General features: G+C 42.3%; 1 protein-coding gene across 1 annotated transcript in view; it reads right to left on the bottom strand.

The window, feature by feature from the left end:
- LOC107110229 (cohesin subunit SA-2-like) overlaps positions 1 to 26,284 on the bottom strand; it is a 79,250-nt gene extending 52,966 nt beyond the window's left edge. Inside the window, exons 1-13 of the mRNA XM_015410979.1 lie at positions 26,228 to 26,284; positions 24,140 to 24,317; positions 19,687 to 19,771; positions 17,705 to 17,851; positions 17,495 to 17,591; positions 15,960 to 16,036; positions 15,129 to 15,200; positions 11,939 to 12,143; positions 11,379 to 11,530; positions 9,148 to 9,221; positions 8,674 to 8,797; positions 7,559 to 7,657; positions 5,376 to 5,455 (exon numbers count right to left, since the gene is read on the bottom strand). Of these exons, the coding sequence (XP_015266465.1) occupies positions 5,376 to 5,455; positions 7,559 to 7,657; positions 8,674 to 8,797; positions 9,148 to 9,221; positions 11,379 to 11,530; positions 11,939 to 12,143; positions 15,129 to 15,200; positions 15,960 to 16,036; positions 17,495 to 17,591; positions 17,705 to 17,851; positions 19,687 to 19,771; positions 24,140 to 24,183 (1,256 nt within the window). The 5' untranslated portion in view covers positions 24,184 to 24,317; positions 26,228 to 26,284. The remainder of the gene's footprint in view (positions 1 to 5,375; positions 5,456 to 7,558; positions 7,658 to 8,673; positions 8,798 to 9,147; positions 9,222 to 11,378; positions 11,531 to 11,938; positions 12,144 to 15,128; positions 15,201 to 15,959; positions 16,037 to 17,494; positions 17,592 to 17,704; positions 17,852 to 19,686; positions 19,772 to 24,139; positions 24,318 to 26,227) is intronic.
- Between the last annotated feature and the right edge of the window lie 228 nt (positions 26,285 to 26,512).

Raw genomic sequence — 26,512 nt, 5'->3', positions numbered from 1 at the left:
CACCCTTGTAAGACTGGTGTTGCTGCTGGGCTACTATGTGGTGGCTGCTGCTGGCCTCTGGTTTCAGGCCAACAACATCTTTCTTTACTTACAACAACATCTTTCTTTACTATGTGCAAATTTGTCACTGCATCTCTTTGTCCGCTTCTTAAAGGTAGATTTCCAAGGGGGCACGGAGTAATTTTTTTTCTGAAAAGGCCAAAAAAGTTTAAGAAACTCTGGTCTAACTACTGCAGGATGTACTGTGCACAATGTAGCACCACCTTGAACCATGCTGAAAGGCAGGGTATAAATGTTTTAATAAAGGTTTTTTTGAAAAAGTGAACTGAAATCCTTTCTTCTCAAATACTTGATTTACAGTAAGATTTCATCCTGCACTGGATAATAATACCCCATGTCACCTGGATACAGATCATTCTGCTACTGAGTAAAAGGGTTCAAAATATTTGGTCTATTCAGGATTCAGCACTAGAAGTGGAGCCTCCAAGAGAAAAAAATGATGCAGACTCGCTAGGCATGTGGCTTGAAGTTAAGAGCCTCATCCTGCACCCACCATTTTAAGATGGTCCATGCTTTGTGAGAAAAAGAAAGAGGTTTACAAAATGGATCTGCCCGTTATGTGGCTGAGTCCCTACGTTCCAGGCCTACATTTTCCCAGGAATTACACCTGAGCCACAGGACTCAGTGTGACTATGGAGCACCACTAGACAGTTCCTGGACCTCAGGGGTGGGGGGGAGATCTGTATACACATTTTGTGACTGCCCTCTTGGTAGGGTTGCCAAGTCGTGGCGGGGGATTGTATGTCTTCGCAGAATCCATGCCACGGGGACGGCGAGACGCGTTGCACCCGCCGTCGCCAGGATTTGACACAACGCGTCGCTCTGGCAACGGGACTGTTTGGAGCCCCGCTGCCAGAGCAACACGAAGCATCATGTCCTGGCGACAGCGGTGCAACATGTCTCGCTGTCCCTGCGGCACAGATTCTGTGAAGACATGCGAGATTTGGGAGCCCCACCTCTTGGTGTTCCATGGGCTCTTTCTCTGCCTCTGCCCTACTTGTGCTCCCTCCAGCCTCAGCCAGCTTCAGAAAGGCAGGAGTCCCCCAGGATCTGCTTTCTGGGTTTATACCCTGCAGGTGTTTTCAGCCTCCCATCAACTAAGCACCTTCCCTCTCCTCCCCAGCCAGTTTCACAGGCTTTCCTTTTATCCCCCTCTCCAATCCCAACCCCTCCTTTCCTGCTTTTCTCCACCCAATCCCTTTAAGCCAGAACCTATTTCTTTCCAGCCCTCTCGTTCCCTATTCCTAGCCCTTCCCTCTATTATCCTCCACACCTGGCCTAACCCCCAGCGGGCCTCTGCCTCACAAGGGCAGCTTGTCCCCAACCTGCTGTCCTCTGCCTGCAGATAAGCTCCCTGGGTGCGAGACCACCTCTGCCCCAGACTCCAAGACCCTGGGCATTTCCAGACACGTTTGACTTTGGATGAGTTGATTTCCTGGGTAAAACTGTTCAGTGCTGGATACTTTGTTTTTCGAAAAATCAGTTCTGCTTCCCCAGGAAAGATTTTGTTTTTAAAATGACCCAAACACTTGCACTACAGTTTTCGTTGTGCAGTAACAACGACAATGCCACAAATGGCGAGCAGCTGCAGGTCAAGGCAACGTTTGCCAGTTCAGATGCAGAACAAGAGTCACATTTAATAGCTTAGATCATCACTGTAGCATAACAATGGCACATTACCCCTGCTAGCACGAGACCCGGGTGAGCACAGAGATACTGGCACTGTACTTTGTTCTACTATCTATGCACCATGAAGAAGCAAACGCCACACACACACACACAACACTAAGCTGTTGTTTGTTCAGGGTCTTCCATGGAAATAACTTGAAAAATCCTATCCCTTTGCTCCCCCTATCTGGGTGGAAAATTGTGGCATGGGACCTATAATAAAAGCTGCCTAGATAAACAGTGCAGAAGTGGACTTCAGAAATCAGCTTGATCACATGGCATAAAAGAGAAAGATTGCAGACTGCAGAATATCTCTTGGAGGAGGTCTGGCAATTTGGCCACATCCCATTATGGTTTACAACTAAGCAAAACGGGTCATATTCTCAGAAAACTGGGTTTATTCACACGTTACAAATTATTGTCTTCTTTTTGAGGAGGGATAAAATATTAAACACTGACATATCATTATAAAGGAAGAGACTGCAGCTCTGCTATACAAATTCACACAACCGCATGTGATATGGAAGCACATGGAAAGCACCCTCAGGAGCAGTCAATCCAATCTGAGGAATTACATAGGAATGTAGGAACATTAAAAGCACTTTAAAGCCCAGGCTAGCCCAAACTCATCAGATCTCCGAAGCTAAGCAGGGTTGCCCCAGGTTAGTATTTGGAGGAAGCAGGGGTCATTGCGTAGAAGAAGTAGTGCAGGAGCTCATTAGCATAACTCATTAGCATAACTTATTTGCATATGCCACACACCCTGACATCACCGGAAGTGTGTCAGAAGACAACACCCATTGCTCAGGCTCCACTGGACTGTTTTGGATTGCTAGATATGGGGGGGGGATGCGCAGATCCTTGTGCTCCTCGTGGCCTTGGGCTGCTGGGAGCAGGGGGCGGAGCTTGTTGCACATGCCTGCCCCCTGGGCTCTTTAGTGCTGGAGCTCCGCTCCTGTGTGCTCCTGCAGGAAATGACCCCTGGATGGAAGACCACCAAGGAAATCCAGGGTCACCACCTCTGTTCATCTATTCCCTTGAAAACCTTACAGGGTTACCATGTCAGTTGTGACTTGATATTAAAAAAAAAAAGCACATTAAAGTATATGTTCACACTTCACATGAGTATGGCCTAATAGCACTATAACTTATCAAAGTTCATCATGTTTACAGCCCTGACCTGGATAGCACAGGCAAGCCTGATCTCATCAGATCTCGGAAGCTAAACAGGGCCGGCCCTGGCAAGTACTTGAAAGGGAGACCTCTAAGGAATACCAGGGCCAGAAGGCAGAGGCAGACTATCAAGCCACTTCTCTGAACATCCTCCATGCCCCAGTAGGAGTTGCCAGAGATCACCATGACTTCCAGGCACAATCACACACACACAATCAAAAAATACCCCCAAAAAAGTTCATCATGTTTACCTCACACAGCTCACACATTTATGGGGAGGGCACTGTGGCTCAATGGTAGAGCATCTGCTTTGCATGCATGAAAATCATATGTAGAAAATCTCAGGTGCAATTTCCAGCATCTCCAATTAAAAGGGTCAGGTGATAGGTGATGTGAGAGACCTCAACCTGAGATCCCGGAAAGCCACTGCCAGTCAAAAGAGTAGACAATGTGGATCTTGAGAGACCATTGGTCTGACTCACTATATGGCAGATTCATGTGTGCATGTGATGTTCAAATACACACAGAATATGTTCAACTGGCAGTGAAAGGGAAGCAATAGATTCTTTCCTAATTATCTATTGGTCAAAAAGCCCTGACCTGGATAGCACAGGCTAGCCCGATCCTGTCAGATCTCAGAAGCTAAGCAGAGTCAGCCTTGGCTAGTGTTTGGAAGGGTGACCTCCAAGGAATACCAGGGCTGTGATGCAGAGGCAAGCAATGGCAAACCACCTCTAAAATGTCCGTTGCCTTAAAAAAAGTCTAGCTCACCACCTAGTGGTGCATAACACTAAAAGAGCTAGAACTTCAGCCTGCCAGATAATCTTAGGATCTCCTGGGTATTGTACACACAATGCCATACAATTATTATTATTAGTAGTAGTAGTAGTCAGATAACTTTAAAGCAGAAACCTGAATTATAACTGATATGATTAAAAAAAACCAAAACTAAACTAGGCCTGGGGCTGCTATGCATTAAAAGGGAGAGGAGGAAGAGACATGAGCAGAGATTTGTGACAGCAGCCAGGCATCCTAAACAACATTTTAGTTATGGCCTCAGATTTGAACCGCATCTATAATAAGGCTGTATTCATAAATCATGTTTCTAAAATGTTTTCTACCAAGGGTGGCTACGGTGAGTTTTGCATGGGGATTTTGTCACATGTGGCTCCCTTTGATTCGGTTTTCATTCCAAGCAGTTTGTGGGGGGTCCTGGGCCTTTTCCTCTGTGCCAGCTATGCTCCATTTTTCTCCCCCACAACATTTTATCCCTTTAACACGCTCCCCCCCCTTTTGGGGGGGTTCCCAGTTGAGCTGCTATGTCCCTTTGACTGCAGCTCAGCTGTGAAGTGGGAAAAGGAAGGTTGCCTAGTAGTGAGTGCACAAATTGCTGTTGCTTTGGTGCATCAGCAACAACAGAAGGAATTCCAAGGAGGGGTGAGGGTGGGAGGGCCAGCAAGTGGCCCATAAATGGTGTTGCGCAGACCGCCCAGCCCAGCCCACCTCTACACCCTCTTCCTATTGCATCTACAAGCAGGGGAGCCATTTTGTGCCTCCAAGGGGAAGAAGAAGAAGAAGAAGAGATTGGATTTATACCCCGCCCTTCACTCGGAGTCTCAGAGCGGCTTACAAACTCCTTTCCCCTCCCCTCCCCACAACAGACACCCTGTGCGGTAGGTGGGGCTGAGAGAGCTCTGACAGAAACTGCTCTTGAGAGAACAGCCCTGACAGAACTATGGCTTGCCCAAGGTCATCCAACAACTGCAAGTGGAGGAGTGGGGAATCAAACCCGGTTCTCCCAGATTAGAGTCCACGCACTTAACCGCTACACAAAACTGGAATATGTCTATTCTCGCATCAAAGGTTCAGACAGGCAATTTACTCCAAAAAGAAATTTGAATCCTAGTTTAATCTAGAATGTATATTTATTTTCTTCAAATAAGGTTTATAAATCCAACTTAGAATTAAAAAATGAAAGCCACATTATTTGCACATTCTAAAAGCAAAATATTACTAAAACACATAATGCTTCACAATACGCTACGGTATCATCACATTAGGGTTTTGATGTTTTTTTTAATGCAGTAAAAGCCCATATGACCAAACTGAGGCTATTACTTGGGCCAAATTGTGAGAAGACAAAACTGACTCAAAAAGACAATGATGCTCAGAAAAGTTGAAAGCAGCAGGAAAAGAGGAAGATCCAAGATAAGATGGAATGATTCAATAAAGGAAGTCAAGCCCTTCAGTTTGCAAGACCAGAACAAGGCTGTTAACCACAGACCATCTTGGAAGTCAATCATTCACAGGGTCACCATAAGTTGGAAGCAACCTGAAGGCACTTAAAGATAAACACACAAAATCCACGTACTGATCTAGGGATGCTTGCACAAGTGGCATGTCCCTGAAGATTTCTTAACTAGTTACGGTTTGCACCTGCTAGATATTGTAGTTAAAATGAAAAGGCTATTTACTGTGACATGAGCATCAGGAGTTTCATGGCTTGAACTGCTACTTCATGGTCCTTGTCCAGTGTCATGGACATAATTCGATCCTAATGGATGAAAAATAATAAAGCAGATATAATATTTTCAGTTCTGAAAGGCTCTGCTACAGAAATTTGTGCTTTACAATCTAGGATGGATTGCTGAAAGACTTTGAGACCGTAAGTTTATAAAAGTAGGATAAAGTTCCACATAGAGATGTTTGCAATGAAACATTCATAGAGGGGGGAAAAGAGCAATAAAAATGGAATATTAAAAAGTGCACTGAAGAATCGTATTTCAAAAACACATACGGCATTGTGTTCTGTGACATACACCTCATGGCCAAGAACTACACATTTTAGTTCAAGTGAAGGCTACGCTGCAATAGATGGCTTGTAGCTCCACCTGCAGGCTTCAGTTTCAGACATTCTTCACATCTAAAGGCACCAGAGAGCTCTCAAAGCGATGATTCCCAAACAGAGGAAACCCACCATTGCAGGAGTAGCGGTCAAAAGATAAAAAGGCAACATTCCTTCAATGGGTGGCGCCACTTGCAAAGAGAAATGGGAACCATTATCTCTAGTGGGTTGGTTTTTTACTAAGAGCTCAATAGCCTTCAGAAAGCGAAGTCTAATTTCAAATTCAAAAATAACATAAAACAATGAATCTGAGCTAGCCTCCAAAAAGACAAGACAGTGGCTTGATGAAGGTACTTGGAGGCAGCAGGTCTTCCCCAGCCTATTCCACTTCCCAGCGGCCCCACCCCACCCCAAGATCTTCTCAAAGCAGTGCTCTTGATCCTTGTGAACAACATGACATTTAGGAGGTCTCAGGAGATGCTGAGAGAAGGAACGAAAGATCTGACTCTGGGAGCAAATGCATTTTTTTGGTTTCTGGAACCATCATCTCTTAGTTGTTTTCTCTAAAGCAAGCAAGACTAATGCAGGACACAAATATAAATGTTATCAAGGAATAAATCTACTTTCAATCCCCAGTAAGAGTCACAATTCATGTATGGAAATCTACTAACAATTCTAGAACAGATTTTTTATCATAGTATACAGTGGTCATATATATCTCTAATTATCAACATGGCCTAATCTGTGGAGATCAGGGCCATGGACAGTCAAGATAGGCCTTTTTGCAAACCTGAGGAAAGCCCCAGGCTTGCAGAAAAAACTGAAATCTAAAAAAAATACATGGGGAGCTTGAAAAACCCCAATGATAAAAGGATCACCAATAGCTTTGAGAAACTGATGCCCTCAGTGGATGTCGCTACTGCAGTTTGAAGGCACACTTGCTTTTTAAAGAAATGTCACATTCATGGAACCTCCTGTATCATGTTTGGTTTGGGCCCTTGCTGAAGTCAATTTTGGGTTTGGATCCTACTGCTTGTTAATGTGAGATATCAAAACACCTTGCAAACACAATGAATGCCAGCAATGTACCTAAGTTACAACTGGACTCTGCACACCTCATTCAAACCACTGGCTGCAATAAAGTCAACCATGCTAGAAACAAACCCAAAAGTGGCATTTCATGGTATCAGTCCTGAAGCATCAATGCCTCCTAGTCACACAACTTGACATAATTTCACATTTGTTCGATTCACATTTTTATGAAGAAATCCCAACCAAAGAGCAGTTAAAGAAAATACAAGTATTTCAACCTGCCCTGTATTAAGGTGCCAATGTTATCAAGACCTGACTAGACTCTTGTGCCATTTTCCCAACAAGATCTTTTTATTTTCTTAGTATTCAATCTGTTTCGTTCAAAGGACAGGAGGTACATGTAGGATTATGAGAAATTCTGGATGAGTACAGTCAAACCTTCCAATAAGACTGGCAAAACCAACCGCAACATAACTATCCAATGAAACTTATATGTTTACTATGTATACCCATAATAAAATCCTTCCCTCATAAAGACATTAACTAAGGTCTGTTTTGGAATCAGTCAGCATAACATCCTCCACAGTCAGGTCTTGGGATGTGACCCTAAGAAAAGGCAACAGCTAAACTTCATAATTTAAAGACTGAAGCTTCCACTCACCCACCTTTTAATATTTCTCAAGTGAGTCTGGAGAGATATTGGATCCCAGTTCTGTTCTGAGAATAATTAGGCTCCTTGGCCAACTCACCAATGTTTGGGAAATGCTAATTTCAACTTACCTTGAACCTGCTAGTGAAGAGATCCATTTTAGAAACAAGTTCTTTTTGGTCATATATTCCCTGTAGTCCCTGAAGGCACTTTAACCGCACTTCAGGTTGCTGCAAGAAAGGAAATGATACAGTAAAAGTAACAAAGTGGACCAATAAGGCAATTTGACGTATCAATATCACTCAATTGGCAGAGAATATGGTGCTGAATCATCTAGAGCAGGGGTGTCAAACACACAGCATGCGGGCCAGAACTGGCCTGTCCAGACCTCTTATCCAGCCTGTGAGCAACCTTTATTGCCAGATGACAGAAGCTCTGTATTACGTCCCTGTATACTGTCCCTGTGCTAATGAGTAATGGGAGGTAGAAGTGGAAGGGTGGGCATCAAGGAGATACTCTATGGAAATACTGTAAGAGTGTTAATGTTTTAAGCCTGTTTGTACTTTGAGTAAAAAATAATATTGTTAATTGGGTTTGCCTGTGTCCCTTATAAAGTTTATATCTCCACTACCTGGTGTTACATTTTATGGCACACATGGCCCGGCCCAACAAAGTGACATTTATATCAGATCTGGCCCTTGTAACAAATCAGTTTGACACCTCTGACCTAGAGCATACAAGCTCTAGTGAAAATGATTTAATTTTAGCATCTTTTTAAAAAATGTAATTTCACAGTTGTTATTCATTTACTGCAAGGCATCTAACCGCCTCAGTGTAGCACTTCTGGAGTATACTGCCTTGACAACACTTTAGAGCCGTGCAGGGCAGCAGCAGACAAAGCCATCTTGCATTGATTTAAACCAGAATTCCAGTCCTTGTGAAAATAACTTTGAAAGTATGATGTGTCTGAAGCGCTTAAACAAATGGCACCCTCTATTTCTACCATTCGTGCTTCCTCCTGCATAACTCTTGCATTCATTGCAGCACTGTACTTTTAATGTAGAATAAAAGAAAGTACTTGTGGGGGGGGGGGAAGGGGCTTATCATTTAAGACTTAAAACAAAGGCAAAATATCTCCGTTAACAATGTAGAAATTAAAAATCCCTTTATTGTAAGTGGTAGAATCTCTGTATTTCAAAAACTTTCCCTCATTCGTGAAGAAGAGAAAATGGGGGTGGGGACTTACTTTATCATAGAGCATCCATCCAATGTATTTCAAGTAACTATCATTTAAGAATGTATTGGGGTAAATTTTCATCCAGCTGCCCATTTCTTCAATACAAATGGCCCGAATCTCTGGAATAATGTCACTTTGAAATAACAAAAAGAAACAGTATTGGTGACCCTGTGAGAGCTGGTTCACACACACATAATTTGATTGGTTACCACCAGATTAATCAACATTTAAGGATTGGCAGCTAAATATGCGAACAGAATATTGAAAAAAATTGTCCTTGAGGTGATGTAATTTAAAAGGATTGTCAGTTATGAATGATCTGTAATGGCTTATTCACATATGCAAGTCATTATTTGATGCTGCAGGCATGTGTGAATCAGCCACAAAGCAAAATACAGCCCGTCATACATACATACATACATACATCCCTGAGGTGTCCAAGGTTAGATTAGAGACTAGTTCAAAGTACATAAAGATCCTTACCGATAGCGCTGCAAAAAGATTCCTTTGAAAATAGCATTCATCATATTCTCTATCTCCAGAGGCTTCTGTTCATACTGAAATGAGAAGAATTGAACGGTTCTCTTCTCATAGAAAAGGCTTAATTCAGAGGCTGAACACCAATTCATTTTTCAAATCAAGGAATAATCAAAAGTCAGGCAGGAAAGGAATTGAAAAGAACCTAGTAATATTTTTCCGTCTTCTCAATACCTCATTCAGAATTATCAGCTTCATTATTATTGGTATTAATCCTATTTGGTTGTGCCTTAATTTTCAGGTGTTACAAATACCCAGCAAAGTAACTCAACCCATTTTTTCCCACAGCTAAATGCTGTAATAATCTGCTGTACAATCAGTTTGGTGCCTCTTACAGTCATTAAAATTATGGTCACTGAACTGAAGTGGCCATTCATTCCACCAAAACCACCCATATCTTTCTACTCTGCATTCACCACTTCAGCACACATTTGACATATAGTTAGAGAATACACACATGACCAACCATAATCTCATGCTGAAAGCCTTGAGTTCCCCATGACTACTTATCCAAGAATACATGAATGCATGTAGATATGCTTGTAATCGTATTAAGGTGCCAATGTTATCAAGACCTGAGTAGACTCTTATACCATTTTCCCAACAAGATATTTTCATTTTCTTAGTATTCAATCTGCTTAGTTCAGAGGACAGGAGGTACATGTAGGATTTCGAGACCCATGCTTGAGTGGAGACAGATGGAGCGTAACAACAGGGACTCCGTTAATTACTCTCAGCATTCCACAATTAAGAAAGGTACATTTACACATCAAACTACTTTTGATATATTTATTTGCTTCACTATGTTTTCCCCTGGAATTAAACCCAAACAAAGGGTGATCATATAAACTAAGCTTGTTATTCCTGTTTGGTCCTTGCATCTGTTAAACATCTTCATTATGCTGTATGCTAATTTACTGCTCACCCTCTACCAATATGCATGGACTAGTAATTTCCAATTTTGTTTCTGTCTTGACCAATGCTCCCTCTAAGCTGTGGAGTCTTGTGAGCAAAAATCCTACTTTGTGAGCTACTGGCATTAAAGTTGTGGGCGAAGTGTGTGTGCACACAAAAGCTTATGCCTTGAATAAAACTTTGTTGGTCTTAAAGGTGCCACTGGACTCGAATTTTCTTCTACAGTGATTTACCACTGTATCAAATTAGCCTACAAAGACTACAAAATCAAAATTAAATAAATGGATGGCTGGTGTCATCTGTTTTGGGTTATCTTGAAGCTGACAAGCTGGCCAAAAAAATGGAATTAAAGATAATCCTTATCTTATTAGCACATATGGGATACTGATTAGTTACATCATGAGGCCACAGAGTCATACGCTCTTAGAGCCTGAATGTTTTTTGAATTTCATCTACCCCAGCCACTAGCTCAACACAGAAATACATAATTACAGCATCCCCAGCGTCTAAGCCATCCAGCCTCTGCTTAAAAGTCCTCCAGCGCAGGAGAGCCCACTACCTCCCAAGGCAGTCTGCCACACTGTTGAACATGTCTTGCTACTAGGAAGTTTCTCTTAGCCCTCTTCCTTGTCATTTCCACCTATTAGTTCTAGCCCTTCCTCTGAACAAGGGAGAGCAACTCTGCTTCATCTTCTAACGTGACAGCCCTTCAGATATTGAGATCCTTTTTGTCATCTTCTGGGCATGGAACAGGGGTCACAGGGGTGTGTGGGGGGGGAGGTATTTGTGAATTTCCTGCATTGTGCAGGGGGTTGGGCTAGATGACCCTGGAGATCCCTTCCAACTCTACGATTCTATGGAGGGACTTGGACCACCAAGCTCAAAGGGACAGTAGAAGCTTATCTGTGGGTAATACCCTCAAAGTGCCTCCAGAGTAAACAAAATTATTCAGAAATTATTCTCAGCCTTACTTCCCAGCTTTTCACACTTGCTAGTGAGAGATGTTTGCCACACCATGCACAGTGAGTAATGGGCCCTACTGTGAGAGCTATGCATTCTACAGACTGAAAAAGGTTTTCCATCATAATCTTTAGTACAACTGCAGTATTAAATACAGTCAAGTCAGAACCACTTAGTGTCTATTGCAATGGATGCACAGTAAATTTAATATCACCCTTGCAGGCTTCCAATACCTAGTCACAAATTACAGAATGAGGACTTCTAACAGACCATCTAACAGACCCAATAGAAATGTGTCACACCTCTTTTCTTTTTTTCTCTAGCTGGTCCAGTCTACTATTGGTCCTCTTGCCAGTAGTTCTGCTCTTCTCCACCTCATATAATCTTTCAAGGTTCCTCTTACTTGCATCTAGACTGAGATTTAGATTTACAAGTGCTGTCAGAAGCTTCATAGCTGGGGTGGAAGAAAACAAAAATGCAAAGTCAAATCTGTACTCAGAGCCGTTGTTTTTTTAAAAAAAACCCATATAAAAACAGTAAATCTCCAACCCTTTTTGCTGTGCATTTGCATTAAACTCAGTTATTGATGTCAGTGGCATACGAATTAAACTCTAAGGAAGGTGTGTTCTACACAAGTGTGCACAGACAAATATGACTAAATTGATTATAAGCATTGCCAGCAATTTACAAGACCATGTTACACAACAGATGGCAGTTCACAAACAATAAGCCCTAGGTCAAAAAGCTTAATTCTCAGACATTTATTGCCAGCAATTTACAAGACCATGTTACACATTTTACAAGACCATTTCACTAGTTTGTACCATCAGACTTCCTCCTCCCTGATCACATTCGCAGATACCTGCTAAAGTGCTGGTGTGCCTGAATGCTCTGACCATGGAGTCTGCCAAGCCAGTGAGCATAGAGATGATGGTGTCCATCAAATAGCTGTCAGAGAGGATGCTGCACTGACACTGCTGGATCAGCACCGCATTGAACTCGCAAAAATTGGCTCTGAACTTCTTCCAGTAGGACCCCGGTTTGACGAGTGGGTAGTCTTCATTGTCCTGCATTAGGAGGGGGAAAGACAGCAGTGGTCTCACAAACAGGAAAGCTTAAGCAGAGAACCATGGAAAACAGAAGTGTGTTATTACATTAAATCCTTGTCCTATTGTCAAAACAAAAGAAGAAAAGGCCAACAGTGCAATCCTACGCATAGCTATACCCTTCTAAATCTATTGGGCTTAGAAGGGTGTTGCTTTGGACTGAACTTCAAGGCAACTAGGAACCTATGTGTTTCATGTGCAAATATAATATAGAGGACAAAGCCGTGCAAGTAGAAATCAGCAGCATGCCACACTTCTTCTGGCTACTGAAGACCAATTCTCCCAATCGTCCCAGCATAGGTGGGTTTCTAGATACTGATACCACACAGAGGCAGCTATGTGGAGGTTAATGGCACTCACAAAACTGATACACATTGATTTTTAGTATGTGTCTTCAAGCAGGATGTGTCAAAACTTGCACACCAAAACCCATTTCTGCACATGGCATTGGCAGATGGAAGCTGGCGCAAGGTACCAGCTGCCAGATTAGTCCCAAGAATCAGCTCTAAGAAGGGTTGCATCAGCTCCAGAACCACACCCTATCTTGCCCAAATTCTGCAACACAATGAAAAGACTGAAGAGGACACTGCTGTCAAATGACAAGAGCAACAAAAGTGTATCTTCTCCCATTATCATTGCTACCTCAATAGCTCAATAACAGTTTCATGCCATACATATCAATGGTCGGCATGCATAAAGAGAAGCCTGAATCTAATTAATTCAATTATTTTAATGGTGGGAAGCTAATAAACACAAAGGAAAACCCTGGGGCTCATTTTTGGCACATTAAGACTGTAAGTCTGGAACAAAATGACAGTGGAATGGAGACATCAGTTCACATGTGCAAGTTTTACTTAGACAAAAGAATACTATGATTGCTCTGTAGGCTTAGGCTATGCACACAAATGCTCACATCCAATTATTTTAATAGTAGTAGTCAGACAGACAAGGCTGTGATTATATCATTTACCCACGCAGAAGATGCATGTTACAGAATCTGACATCTACCATGGAATTCCCAAGAATATGCCTCTGAGCTGTTTGGAAACAGTTTTATGAATGCTGAGCATATTGTGCTGATAAGTAGTGTCTGTTCAAAGATAACACAGCCTAGCCAGGAAGTGAGCAGTGTTTGCAGGACCAGGACCAAGACTGAGATTACACAGGAAGGAGGCAGCAATCATACTGTAGTGCATGCCTTGGTTACACCTAGATTAGATTACTGCAATGTGCCCTCCGTGGGGCTGCCCTTAAAAAGTGCTCAGAAACTTCAATGGGTCTAAAATGCTGCAGCCAGGATGTTCACTGGTCATAGGGACTATGTCGCTCCAGATCATCTAAACTGGCTCCTAATTTGCTTCCAGGCACAATTCAACGTGCTGGTGTTAACCTGCAAAGCCCTGTGTGGTTTGGAACCACTACAGTCATCTTCAGAGTGTTGGTTTGGAACCACTACAGTCATCTTCAGAGTGTTGGTTTGGAACCACTACAGTCATCTTCAGAGTGTTGGTTTGGAACCACTACAGTCATCTTCAGAGTGCCTGCTTTTGGTGCCCCCCATCTTTTGAAATTAGGTGAGTGGCAATCTGGGACAGGGCCCTCTTGGTCATGGCACCAAAACTCTAGAACTCTCTCCCCAGCGAGATTCGTTTGCCCTCTTCTGTTGCCATCTTCTGCCAGCAAGTAAGGACTTTTTTTGTTTTATTTGGCATTCCCTCAGGGATCCTTCCGTCCTCCTGACCAATGTCCATTAATGTTTTCTAAAATGCCTTCATCGTATTTTAGCTCTGTTTTTGCTTTAGTAACTTTTGTTTGTGCCTCTGCAGGTGGTTTCCTGCTAGTATAGTAATTTTCCCGTTTCTTCCAATTCTGAATTTTGTAGTAGCAGGGCTACGAGCAAATTACGTCTTGTAGTGTTACAATGTTAAGTGGTTATAATCATCTTACAAAAGAGCAAGAGTCCAGTAGCACCTTAAAGACTAACAAAATCTGTGGCAAGGTATGAGCTTTCGTGAGTCACTGCTCACTTCTTCAGATACAGCTAGAATGTGAGTCCATCTGTCCCATATATTGGAAAGTGGAGCGATTTCAGATGCCAAATGACATTAGCAGGCAAATGAAAATCGCAGGTGTGACTGCATATCACACCTAATCCAGTCACACCTGCTATTGCCATTTGCCTGCTAATTTCATTCGGCATCTGAAATCACTCCACTTTCCAATCAATAGGACAGGTGGACTCTCATTCTAGCTGTATCTGAGTAAATGAGCAGCGACTCACGAAAGCTCAGGCCCTGCCACAAATTTTGTTACGACTTTAAATTGCAACCAGACTCTTGCTCTTTTCTACTGCCACAGACAGACTAACATGGCTACCCATCTTGATCTATACTCATCTTAGATTTTCTATTCTTCTACCATCTGTAAGCCACTTTCAGTTCTGTTTCAGGAGGAAAGTGGCATATAAATAAGCATACTAAATAAATAAAAGGGATGAGTGAGCCTATGCCAGCAGGATCCAAACCAGGCAGCTACTGCAGCACTACCAAGTGCCACAGGACTAGCTCCCGGCTGCCAGCAGCCCTCCAGGCAGGGAGCCAGCAGAAGCTCTACTGGCAACTTAAGTGCCAGCACCAATACGGCAAAGGATCTTCATATATATATATATATAAGGTTACATATATAGAGATAGAGATACATGGATATATATCAATTCAGGGCTTTTTAAATTAATGGAGCAAAAGTAACATTTTTAATTAATGGAGCAAAAGTAACTGAATACCTAAATGAATATTTCATTATAATGCATTTGACGCTGCCACCTTCCTGATGCTATATCAGGTCTGTGCCTGGATGTGAAACTGCATCGAGATCCTATTTACATCACCTTGAGTTCCGAAGAAAAAAGGCAGGATATGAATGAATGAACAAATGAATGAAATTTACCATATCCACTGGCCAAGTAACTGTCAAAATCCAGGGATAAGCCATGAACTTTTTATACTGCAGTCCTGTTTCCTACAATATAAAAAAAGTTTTTTAAAAAACGCACTTAAGCAATAGCAACTAACGTTGTACTCTGCACATGGATAAGTACATAAACACACAGAGCCAGAGCTCCTTGCACATGCAGAAGCCAACAGAGATCCATGTGAGCAAGGGCTTCTTTATTGGCTTCAAGGACAAGGAAGTTCCATGAGCTGATCCTCACCAGATGTCCCCGTTTGTATCAGAATGCCAACAAAGCTTTGGATCAGAGAGGGGCTACACGTTAGTTTTCCTTGCTTTGATTCTGAAGCCAGAACAAGATCCTTTGACCAGTGAGTCTGCCATCATTTAGTTAAAGTCAGTCCCACCACAACACGCAGTGAAACACAGCCATACCCTGATATCAACATAGTAGGCATCTCCCCATTTCCATTCCACCAAACTGGTGGGGCAGAGAAATGCAAAAGGCAAGGTGATAAGGCAAGATTCATTATACACTACAGAAGGCAAGTGGATGAATGTGGCCCAGGACTGCTGTTTTTTGCAGAAGCACAGAATTTATCATTAACATCTAGTTCCGTCTGAATCCAGTATGGACAGATACAGCTACAGGCTTCCAACATAAAATAGTCTTTATTGCTTTGGATACAGGGGAGTGATTTTCCTTTCAAATACCATACGTGCAAGACTACCCTCAAAAGGATGTAGGAATGGCTTTCTTAAAGGAAGACGCTTTCTAACAAAACAGTGTTCCTCTAGGAAAAGGAAGCCATTCTGTGTTGTGCTTACTTCATCGAATGTCTCTGTCATTTTCTGCATCACGTCACAGTTCTGTAAACTCTGGAACATCTCTGCAGTAACCATTCCTATAGAAGCAACAAAGAAAATAAACTGCAGACATTACAAACCTGGAGACAGGTTTGACGCTGTAGAAATACCATCAAGGCTGCAATGACACAGAATTAGAAAGCTAAGTATAGTTGGTAGAGGGAATGTGGCTCAGTGGCAGAGCATCTACTTTGCCTGCAAAAGATCCCAGATTCAGTCTCCAGCTTCTCCATAAAAGTGATACTGTGTTTGTTTTTAAATTTATGCAAGCTACTTAAATCTAATTTTATTCACCTCCCACCGATCTGGAGAAAGGACGATATAAAATCAAATAAAATGTGACTCTGAAGACATGTGACAAGTCAGAGAGCAAACAATACCGACTCAGTGTTAGGCAGCTTCATGTGTTCTTTTTACACACTCTCTTCTCAGTCTCTCCTCTGCTTTAACTATCAGAAAGATTTGGTAACAACTCTGTCTATGAATCAAAAGTGATTAATTCCAAAAGGCAACACAGTTGTGTGTATCTTTCTAACCTTCAGTGGAATACACTAGCAAACAAGCATCATGGACCCCTCCAAAAGCTGATACCTAAGGATACATGACCCATGGGGACAAAAAACCTCTCAGACCGGAGATCTGCACTATGGAGCGGGGGGTGGAGGGGGAAAAGCCAAATCAGCCCTCCTCCCTCTTCTATTCTTTGAGGTCCTGAGGCTCTGTCCTCAGAAGAGGGAGAAGGGGCAAATTTTACCCAATTACCCCTGACCTGCATCAAAACCCATGAGCGTCCAATGACCTCCAGCATAATCTTTTCATAGTTCAAAAGGGGCCGCTGGGATAAAGGAGTAGAGGGAAGATCCACATTGACCAGCAAGTTACACTGGCAGGGTAGCATACCACCAAACATTTCTAACTTGCCACCCCTTATCAAATCATTTTCATTCGTTATCCTTTACATAACTCAATTCTGTATTAATTTCTTAAACATGAGCTCCAAAGACTAATATAACTTGTGAACATTCCATTTGTTTGCCTCTTTCCTGCAATCCCATTATTCAAATGAGAGCCAGTTTGGTGTAGTGGTTAAGTGTGCGGACTCTAATCTGGGAGAATCGGGTTTGAGTCCCCACTCCTCCACTTGCACCTGCTAATGTGACCTTGGGTCAGTCACAAGCTCTGGCACAGCTGTCCTTGAAAAAGAGCAGTTTGTGTCAGAGTTCTCTCAGCCCCACCCACCTCACAGGGTGTCTGTTGTGGGGAGGGGAAGGGAGAGGAGTTTGTAAGCCGCTCTGAAACTCCAAGTGAAGGGTGGGGTATAAATCCAATCTCTTCTTATTATTATTCAAATTGGAGGTTCATTCATTTATGTGGACTCATTAGGAGATAATAAGCCAGATTCTGAATAACGCAATCATTTAAAGAATCAGCCCTGCTCCAAACAACTTGTACGCACTCTCCCTCAAAAGGAAACTGGCCAGAGGAAAAAGATTTACCTTGGCTGCCTGAGCACTGAATGAAGAAATTGATAAGGTCCAGAAGGGCCACATCACGATCTTTCTTATAAGCTTCAACCCAGTCATCGACCACAGACTAAAACGGATGACAAAAAAAGCCAGAGATCAAAAACTAGAAGCACACCAATTGCTAGCAGCCTTTCACTATTTCACATACAAAAGTCTAGTCAGCTCAGGAAGTTGATGTACCTGCATAGCTCTTTTGCCCATGCTAACCACTTCAAATAAGGTAACTGCTTCAACCACATCTCCATTTTGTGGCTGGTTCGACCTTCTGCTACTGGAAGAGTTTCGTCTTCTGTTTTCACACTGCTCACGGATTTTTCTTTTCCCTTTCTAAAGCAATAAAGATCAAACGTATTCCTTAACTAACAATGGTAAGCGAGAAGACAAAGGGTTTCATTCATCTGATAGGTACATAATTCTTTCAAAGCAACTGCAAAGAGAGAAACATAATGACGGGCAGGTGCTTAATGGCCTAGAAATGTCTTGATGCTTAGCACAGAAGAGTAAGCATGAAGCCTACAAGCTGCTCTGCTGGCACAAGGGGGAAGAAAGGCCCCTTTTGACTCTCCAAAAAGGTAAGTCCAAGATCATGGGATCCAAGCAAACAAAAAGGCATGCGGTACAGAGGCAGAAGTGAAGAGGAAAATGGGGCAAGATCATCTCTCCTCTCTCTTGGGCCAACCTTTCTTATCTATGGGTATGAGAAAGACAGAAAGATAAGGGAGTTAAAAATAAAGGTGGAACATTTACAGATCAATCCACCAGTGCTTATTTAATTTGTTAAATCAGTACTATTGCCATCCATCACATCTTTACACACTGGCAATAATACAGAATTAACACCTGTTACTGTTGTCAGGCAGAAGAAATGGTTTTCACACTTTAAGGAAGGCCATGCATAGGTAATCTTAGATTTGTGTTATGCCATTTATCATTGTATTATTTTGTTTTTTCTTGCTTTACTTGCACAATTTAATCTCCTCAGACTCGCATCTACATAATCAAATTCACAATACATACATACACACACACTCACCAAGCATAACAATGACAAGTAGCACGCAGAAGACAACTTCACAAAATTGGTAGGATATCTGCTCTATACAATGTGATATTCAAAGCTCTTTGTTCCATTTCCTAAGGGTGCAGAGAGTCACCCACTTATGAAACGACTGAGTTTAATAGTAGAATTAGCTGAAACCAGCAGATAGTAGACAGAACCTCTAATGGTGATTTCCACACAAGAATGAACCACATATATTGCAAAAAAAGTTATTTCATAACTGTGAGCCTAGTTCCTACATTTGGGCTCGCAATTACATTTTTTTTGCATGTTGGAGAACAGGACTGTAGTAATGGATACCTGTGCTGCCAAGCCAAGGCTCATCCCCAGCGGCAAATTGGGGGGGGACTTACCAGGAGTATGAGGAAGGCCCGGCTGACATGCAGTGATGTGCCCACACCACTGTCCACTTGACCCGGAAGGAACATCATCACATCAGGGATGTTGGGGCAACACTCTAGTATTTGGATAAAAACTATTGGGGGGGGGAGTTCCCGCCACCAGCCAGCTGATCAGCAGTGGGGCCTGGCAGCAGGGGACCCCTGCCTCCACTGGAGGGCTCTGGTAACCCTATCCCAACCATAAGAAAGAGGTAGACATAGGCCTGAATGTCTGAATATAGCCCAAGAATTCCATGTGATAAATATGCATGTGTCAACCAGCCCAAAAACATGCCCAATAAACCCTTTTAACCTCAGAACTCAAGGCTCTGTGAAACTAAATGCCTGATAATGTTTCCTGCAAATGCTCCAGTCACAGGAAAACCATACATTCATAGCCATGAGAGATACCCAGTCGGCTACCTAGTCCAATATCCTGCCCTAAAATTGGATATCCCTGTATCAGACCCATTCAATGCTGAATGCTAACAACAGCATTCACTGCTTAAGAGTCTGAAAAGTGGAGAAATAAATATCTATTTTCAGCCTTTCACAAAATTCACCTGGAATTGTCAGCGTTCACATATGAATGTCAACATTTGCCAGTTTCATCTATTTACTGTTAACAGACACATCTTATCACATGTTCAGATCAATGAAACCTAGACAGACCTATTTTCTCTTGTACAATTAAAAAATTCACAAACATAACAGAAACTTACAATAGTTTTAACACTGCCATTTCTTAAACAGTTGCCATTTTGAGCAGTGGGTTCAGGGACAATCTCCTCATGGATCCCATTTTCTCTAAGTCATTGGAGGAAAAAAGATGACATAAAGATGTGAACAAAGGGAGTAACATATCTGAGGTGTGTCTGCTTAAAAGAACCGATACCCCAATCCTGAAAATAAATACTAAATATTGCAGCAAATAGTTTCTCAATCCAGGACTTCCTATGTTTATCAAACAGGGACTCTTGTATTAATTAGCATGTTTAACACAAATCCAAAGATACACACAAGGCCTAGGTTGAGACAACATGAAACACAATTTTATGACTATGTGAACAACCCTAGTGAATCCTTAGACTTGCATGCTCCGTCCCTTCTTGCACGCAGCTGCTTCACTTCTACTGCAAACTAGAGTTTGCCTGTACAGCCCAAATGGCAAACTATGGTTTGAGCTTTTTCACAAACCAAGATTCTAAACAGCATGCCTCTGCCAGGCATGAACACTGTTAGCTGCTGTGCTCTTGGGCTCCCTTTGCTCTTCCCACTCAGTCCTTACTCGCACACAGAGCCTGAGCTAAACCCCAAGTCACATCAGATCCAAATGCAGGTGCCTGGAAAAACTGGAGCTTGCCCACCAAACCAAACCTGGATTTTAGAATGCCATGGAAATCTGGAGTTTAATTCAAGCCTTCCCAAACCCCAGAAGGCTTCAATAATACTCTGTATATGAGGAGGAAGGAAAGAGTAAGGGGAAGAAAGCTATAAGTAGCATTAATGCCCAACGTGGACAAACGCCTGTTTGTTGTGATATCTGAATGCAGCCAGTGACTTGTTTCCAGTATGAAATCCTGGTTTACAGGGAAAGCAGAAAGCACTGTTTGTTTATTCAGATATATGGCTAAATATGGATTCAGATGGGTAGTGCGTGTTGGTCTGAAGCAACAGAATAAAGTTTGGGTATGCATGTGCATGAAAGCTTACACACAGAATTAAACTTTGTTGGTCTTAGAGGTGCCACTGGACTCAAACTTTGTTCTGTGGCTAAATATGGTTAGTAGTAAAAATGGAAATAACTCATTAGATTTGTCAGGGGAGGGGAAGTATGCATGCCTGAAAATTCCACAGGCTAATACAAGTAGCAGCAAACCACAGTTTTGCTATTATATCACATTGGAACCAAGCCAACATGGGACAAAATTAGACATAGCAGAGGAGATGCAAGAGCAGTTTACAGACTTTTCAAAAACTGAAATGTGGCTGGGGGAAACTGTAATTGGCAATGGAAGAGCAGCTATTTTCTGTTGGGGGAAAAACAACCCTCCCTGGCTGCTTTTTTCCTTCAGAACTAAGAAAACTGGGGTCCCCCTCTCTTCTTCTCCATATGTGGTAAATAAGGGGTGGATTGTTTTCAGCAGAAAAAAAGGCAGAAAGGGGTAAGACGTAGCCACCTCTCTACTCGACTGCAGCCTCTCATGGCTTCTTTTCATTTATATGGTTTCTCAGACAGAAAATTCTCCATGCACTTCCTATGTAATATCTAGCTTGGCCCATGCACTAAATCATCTCAGTTTGCTATTGGTTGCAAAAACTGTAAGAATAAATAAAAACAATCTCAGTGAAGACCCTCTGAAATCTAGTGTACATCCATCTGCTCCTAGAAAAGGACGTGTTTTTTCATCATCTCAGTTATACAAATGTTGTAGAACCATTCAAAATAAAACACAGGTTGTATTAACCTCCAATACAATTTTTTCCAAATTCTTGCTTTAAGGACCCCTAGACTACTACAGTTTAGTTCATCTGTTCAGGCTTGTGCGTATATGATAACACAAGAAACAGCAAATCCAAACAGAGCCTGCCTCACCCTAATTTATATACATGTACACTAATTACAAGTCTCATTTTCACACTAGATTTTCCCACACCTTCCCACATACCAGTTAGCAATTTATTCACAGTGCCCCCAGGCAGTAAGTACTTACATAATGTTTCGAGTTACCGAAATAAATTCAAAAGAAACAATAACAGATTTCATCCCTGGTATGTCTGGTTGAAGCTGGTCTGGGAAAGTTCTGTAACTGAGATCTTGAAGGGCAACTGCCAGTCACAACAGACATGAAACCAGCTACTACTGGTTTAACAGATTACTATAAAACATAGTATGTTCAGCCATTGTGGGTGTAAAATAAAAGATGCTAACATTAAACATTTTCAGGTGGGGAGCCATATTGGACTGCAGTGGAAGAGCAATATTTGAGTTGCTCTTAAAGACCCACAAGATTTCCAGGGTATAAACTTCTGCGAGTCAAAGCTGCCTTCGTCAGTATCTGAGGAAGGGAAATTTGACTCCCAAAAGCTGATACCTTGGAAATCTTGTTGGTTTCTAAGGTGCTCCTGGTCTCGAATGCAGACACTAAACAGTTCACCTCTGATACTGTTTATTAGACATTGCAACAAAAAGACAGGAACTCTCCAGTTGGTCAAATTAAGGCCACACTTCCTATGCACACTTCATTGGGAGTAAGTCTCACTGAACTTAGTGGAGCTTACTTCTGAGCACTGGCTCAGACTGTACATGTGACTATATATCATAGGGCTAAAATGCTCAGGCCTCCATAACAGCCAGCCTCAATCAAATTCATCCACTGATTTGCTCCTGAACATACAAATATAAAATGTGCATCAAAGCAGGTGTGGGTACCCTAAGGCCTTCAGGGCACATCAGGCCCATCAAGCCTATTTTAGCAACCCATGGTCATTCACAATGCACTCCTAAACAGAATGACACCCATGGACTTCAGCTGACTTAGAGGGATGTAACTCTGCTTAGGACTGCACTGTAAATTAGTGAGAAGGGGGAGGGAAAGATTCAGGTGAAACACAGGTACAGCCTCTAAAACCCGAGCTGCTGACCAACCCCTACATCAAATATCATTGTGTTTATTTCCTTATGGTGTTTATAGACTGTCTTTCAGCCACAACTAGGGTTGCCAGCTTTGGGTTGGGAAATACCTGGAAATACCTGGAGATTTGGGGAGTGAAGCCTGGGAAGGCTGTGGTTTGGGGAGGGGAGTGACCTCTACAGGGTACAATGCCATAGAGTCCACCCTCCAAAGCAACCTCCAGGGGTCATCTGGAGATCAACTGTAATAGCAGAAGATCTCCAGGTGCCACCTGGAGGTTGGCAACCCTATCCACAGCAGTTCCCACATCATCTGGACAAACAATCATGAAAAGGCACCACTATGAAAACTGAATAGCTCGGCTCACACTTATTTTAGGCCCAAAATCAGGATGCTCAAAGGGTGGCAAGGCCGCATGAGACAAGGATCGTGCTAAAAGATGAGTTTGCACTGATCACAGAACCCAAATTACAATCTGAACCTACAAGTGTGCAAGCCAGAGTTGCTTACGTGCTTTCACTTTCCACCCGCTCAGCAGTCCCATTACTATGGAGCAGAGGCCTCCAGAAGCAGAGCAACAAACAGATCTATAGTTTGCCAAGGAAGACACCATGATGGTTTGACAGTTCACTGCAAGCCATAGCTCCTCGATTCTGCTTAGCTCCTTGAGGAAGCAGACACAGAACTATAATCAAGCTTCCAGAACCATGACTGACATTTGCATTGAAACTCATTTTGCAAGCCTTACAAGACCTCAGAAACATCAAAAAAATAAAGAGTGGCCACACTAGCAACCTGGGATACCACTGTGGCAACTCTCTGTTTTTGTATTTCCAAAGTGCTCAAGGAAGGGGGACACAAACTGTGTCTCAGTTCAACCACCACACACAGCTCACCCCCTCCCATCACTTACATAAAATGAGAGGCATGCAGAATTCATTTCTCCCCTAGAAATTGCCCAAGCTGTGAAGAGACCATAAGGGAAGCCACAGTGACAAGCACAGCAATCCCTTTTCTTAAAAAGAACCAAGAATCAAAGCTATACATCAACCAACAACCCATATGTTCCCGCTGCTCACAGAGGAAGGAGGATCTTATTCTAGAGTAAAAAGGAAGGGTTACACACACACGACTGCCCCTTTGCTGAAAACCATTGATTTTTCCTCTTCCATTGATGCTTTGGAGAGAAACAGCGGCCATTGGGTTAATACTGCATGCAGCTTGGTGTAATATATGGTCTGGCTTTAGGACATCTGGCCAAGACAGAATCATACCACAGCTGAAGAACCCCCTGAGACCACTACTGAAATGTGCCATCTATCCTCTTTCTTAGAGGCTGTATCCACATGTCCCTGGAAGCACGTGTGTATCATTTTTCTGATGTAGCCCACTAGCCCATTTACAATTGTCAGTGTGATTCCTAAACAAGAACGTATACACGCACACCCCTGCAACCCTCCAAAAACACAGGAAATACATGACCCAGACTGTGCAATAAAAACATCACTGTACAGTTTGTGCCCTGCTTTTCAGTTCTTACTTGTGGTTGGGGAGATTAACAACGGAATTGGGTTCAGCTATCATTGCCACTACATTCTCTCAGCAGCACATAAAGCAAGTTTAGCCTTAGTAGACACTTCAGCATGAAAATGAATATAAGCAGCAGAGATCCAGATTCATGTTCTTCAGGTCTCCATCAAGAGAAGCAAACAGCAAAACTGCACAAAATAAAAAGAAGCAAGACAGGACAAACCTCAAATTATAGCATTTAAAATATATGTTAACAGCAGAAATTCTAAAACTAAATGCCAAAATTCTAGATTCTAAAAAAATTCTTATTTTTTATTTTAGCAGCAAACCCATGGGGCAAAACTTGTGAATGATCCTATCAGTCAAAAATCTCCTTCAGTAAAATACCATTTTGGAAACCATTAGTGTTCAAAATGCAGTAGACCAACAATGGAGTTAGCAAGATTTTTTCCTTGGGCTGGAAAAAAAAGGTTTATCAAAAAGATAAATAGATCTTTCCATTTGTTACATGTTTATTTCCAACTTTTTCAGGGTGACATATTTGGAGTTATCCTATTTTATCTCCAAAACAGCCTTATGAGCTCTGTTTGGCTAAGAAAAGTTAACTGCTGAAGGACATCACATCAAACTGTATAACTGGACAAGCAACTTGAGTCTCATTAGTCCAAGGCCAGTATTCAGCGTACTACACCATGTAAAGTCTTAATGATTTTGAGTGGAAGCATGCTGTACTGAATTAAGCTCTGTCTCTCATCATACAAGTGAGAGCAGAAGTACTAGCAGATGTGAATTACACCAAGCCTATTGTCTATTTGTTTATTAAAATATTTAAATGCTGCTTTTTTGCACCATAAAAAGCCATTAAAGCAATTAAAATAAAATGCATTACAATAAAAAACCAGCTACACTAAAAAACAAAACAAATTAGAATGAGCGGAATAAAACCAAACAGGAACCTCTCCCCCCAATTACACATCCTCTCTCCACCCACAATAACACAGGTTCCACAGAAGACAGAGGATAGCAAAACATAGTAGTTGTTTTGCTAGAAAAGCCGGATATTAATTTCTGACAGTATACAACGTACAAAAATCAATAAAACCTAACTGGTTGTTGATCCTGACTGCTGTTTAAACTAAAGTTTGGATAGCCTGTTATTTGACAGCCTTAGCTAGAAAACATTTTCTTTGTTCCTGCTCTAGAACCCCACTAGAAAATAATCTGCTGTTTCATTCGAAAGGTGGCCAACTTTTCTAAATGAAAGCCAAGACACAGCATTGAAAAGGTGGCCTTTTACTATACGAAGGCACAGTTCATCTATTCCACCTTTGTGCCATGAAACAGAAGACATCAAATGTTTGTTTTAAACTTCCAAGAACCAAACTAGTAAGACTTGTTCAGAGTGAACTGCTCTTATGATCAGGAAGTTCTGTTTTACTTGCAATCCATACCTACCTTCCTTTAAAGTTTAAAGCACTGTATTGCGGTGAGATATAATACAAAGAAAATGATATCAATATGTATGTGTAATTTTACCAAAGTAGATTCAATGCAGACACATCTATAAGAGAATGCAACAGAAACTGCTCATGAATGCAAATCTAAGGAGCATGGAATCAAAATACAGAAGGAACTTCAGAATGTGATGCCTTGCATCTATGTTGCAAAGTGTATCCTAGCATCAGTGATGATGCAAAAAAATTTCAGAAGCACACCCTAAAGGGCAGCCAGGTCACTTTTTGGGAAGTGAAGCAGCGTCCCTATGCCTTTAACAGTGCATGACAGGTAGAAAATCACTGGGTGTTGATTTCACACCAGAGAGAAAGCAAGGGCAGGTTAACGCTTGAATTTCTGTCATGCAACTGTCAAAAGACCCAAGCGCCTTGCAAGAAGGGCGTCAGCACAAGGGAAGAATGCATGGACAGGATGCAACGTGAACTTCCGTAAAAAGCCGGGCAGAAGAAAGAGACATTTGTTGCAATAGAAGAAGAGCGCGGGAGAAAGCGAGAGTACAGTGAAATGCATGCATAGGGAGGATGTCAAGCACAAAACTGCAACAAGAGAAGCCGAAGCCTTGCAAGCTGAGGGTCCTCCTCACCCCAGGAGCAACATTCGGGCAGCATTGCTGACCCCGCGAGCCCCCCTACCCAGCGGGCTGCACCGGCCGAGTCTTGGGCCCGGTGCCTGTCAAGAAAGGAAAGGCGCATACCCGTCGTCAATCACAGCAGCAGCAGCAGCAGCGACGAACCCGCCCACAGCAGCCGCTCGCCGGACGATCCTAAGGACGGGAGAGTTCCAAGGTTTCCTAGATCACGTGCCGCGGCTTGTCTAATAGAAGCAGATTTTGGAGCCATCCGTCTCTGCGAAGGAGCGCCACTGAGAG

The sequence above is a fragment of the Gekko japonicus genome, unplaced genomic scaffold (assembly GCF_001447785.1).
Source record: "Gekko japonicus isolate JY-2015 unplaced genomic scaffold, Gekko_japonicus_V1.1 scaffold244, whole genome shotgun sequence".
NCBI classification, from domain to species: Eukaryota; Metazoa; Chordata; class Lepidosauria; order Squamata; family Gekkonidae; genus Gekko; species Gekko japonicus.
Note: the sequence above shows the minus strand (reverse complement) of the source record. Positions and strands in the feature narration are given on the sequence as shown.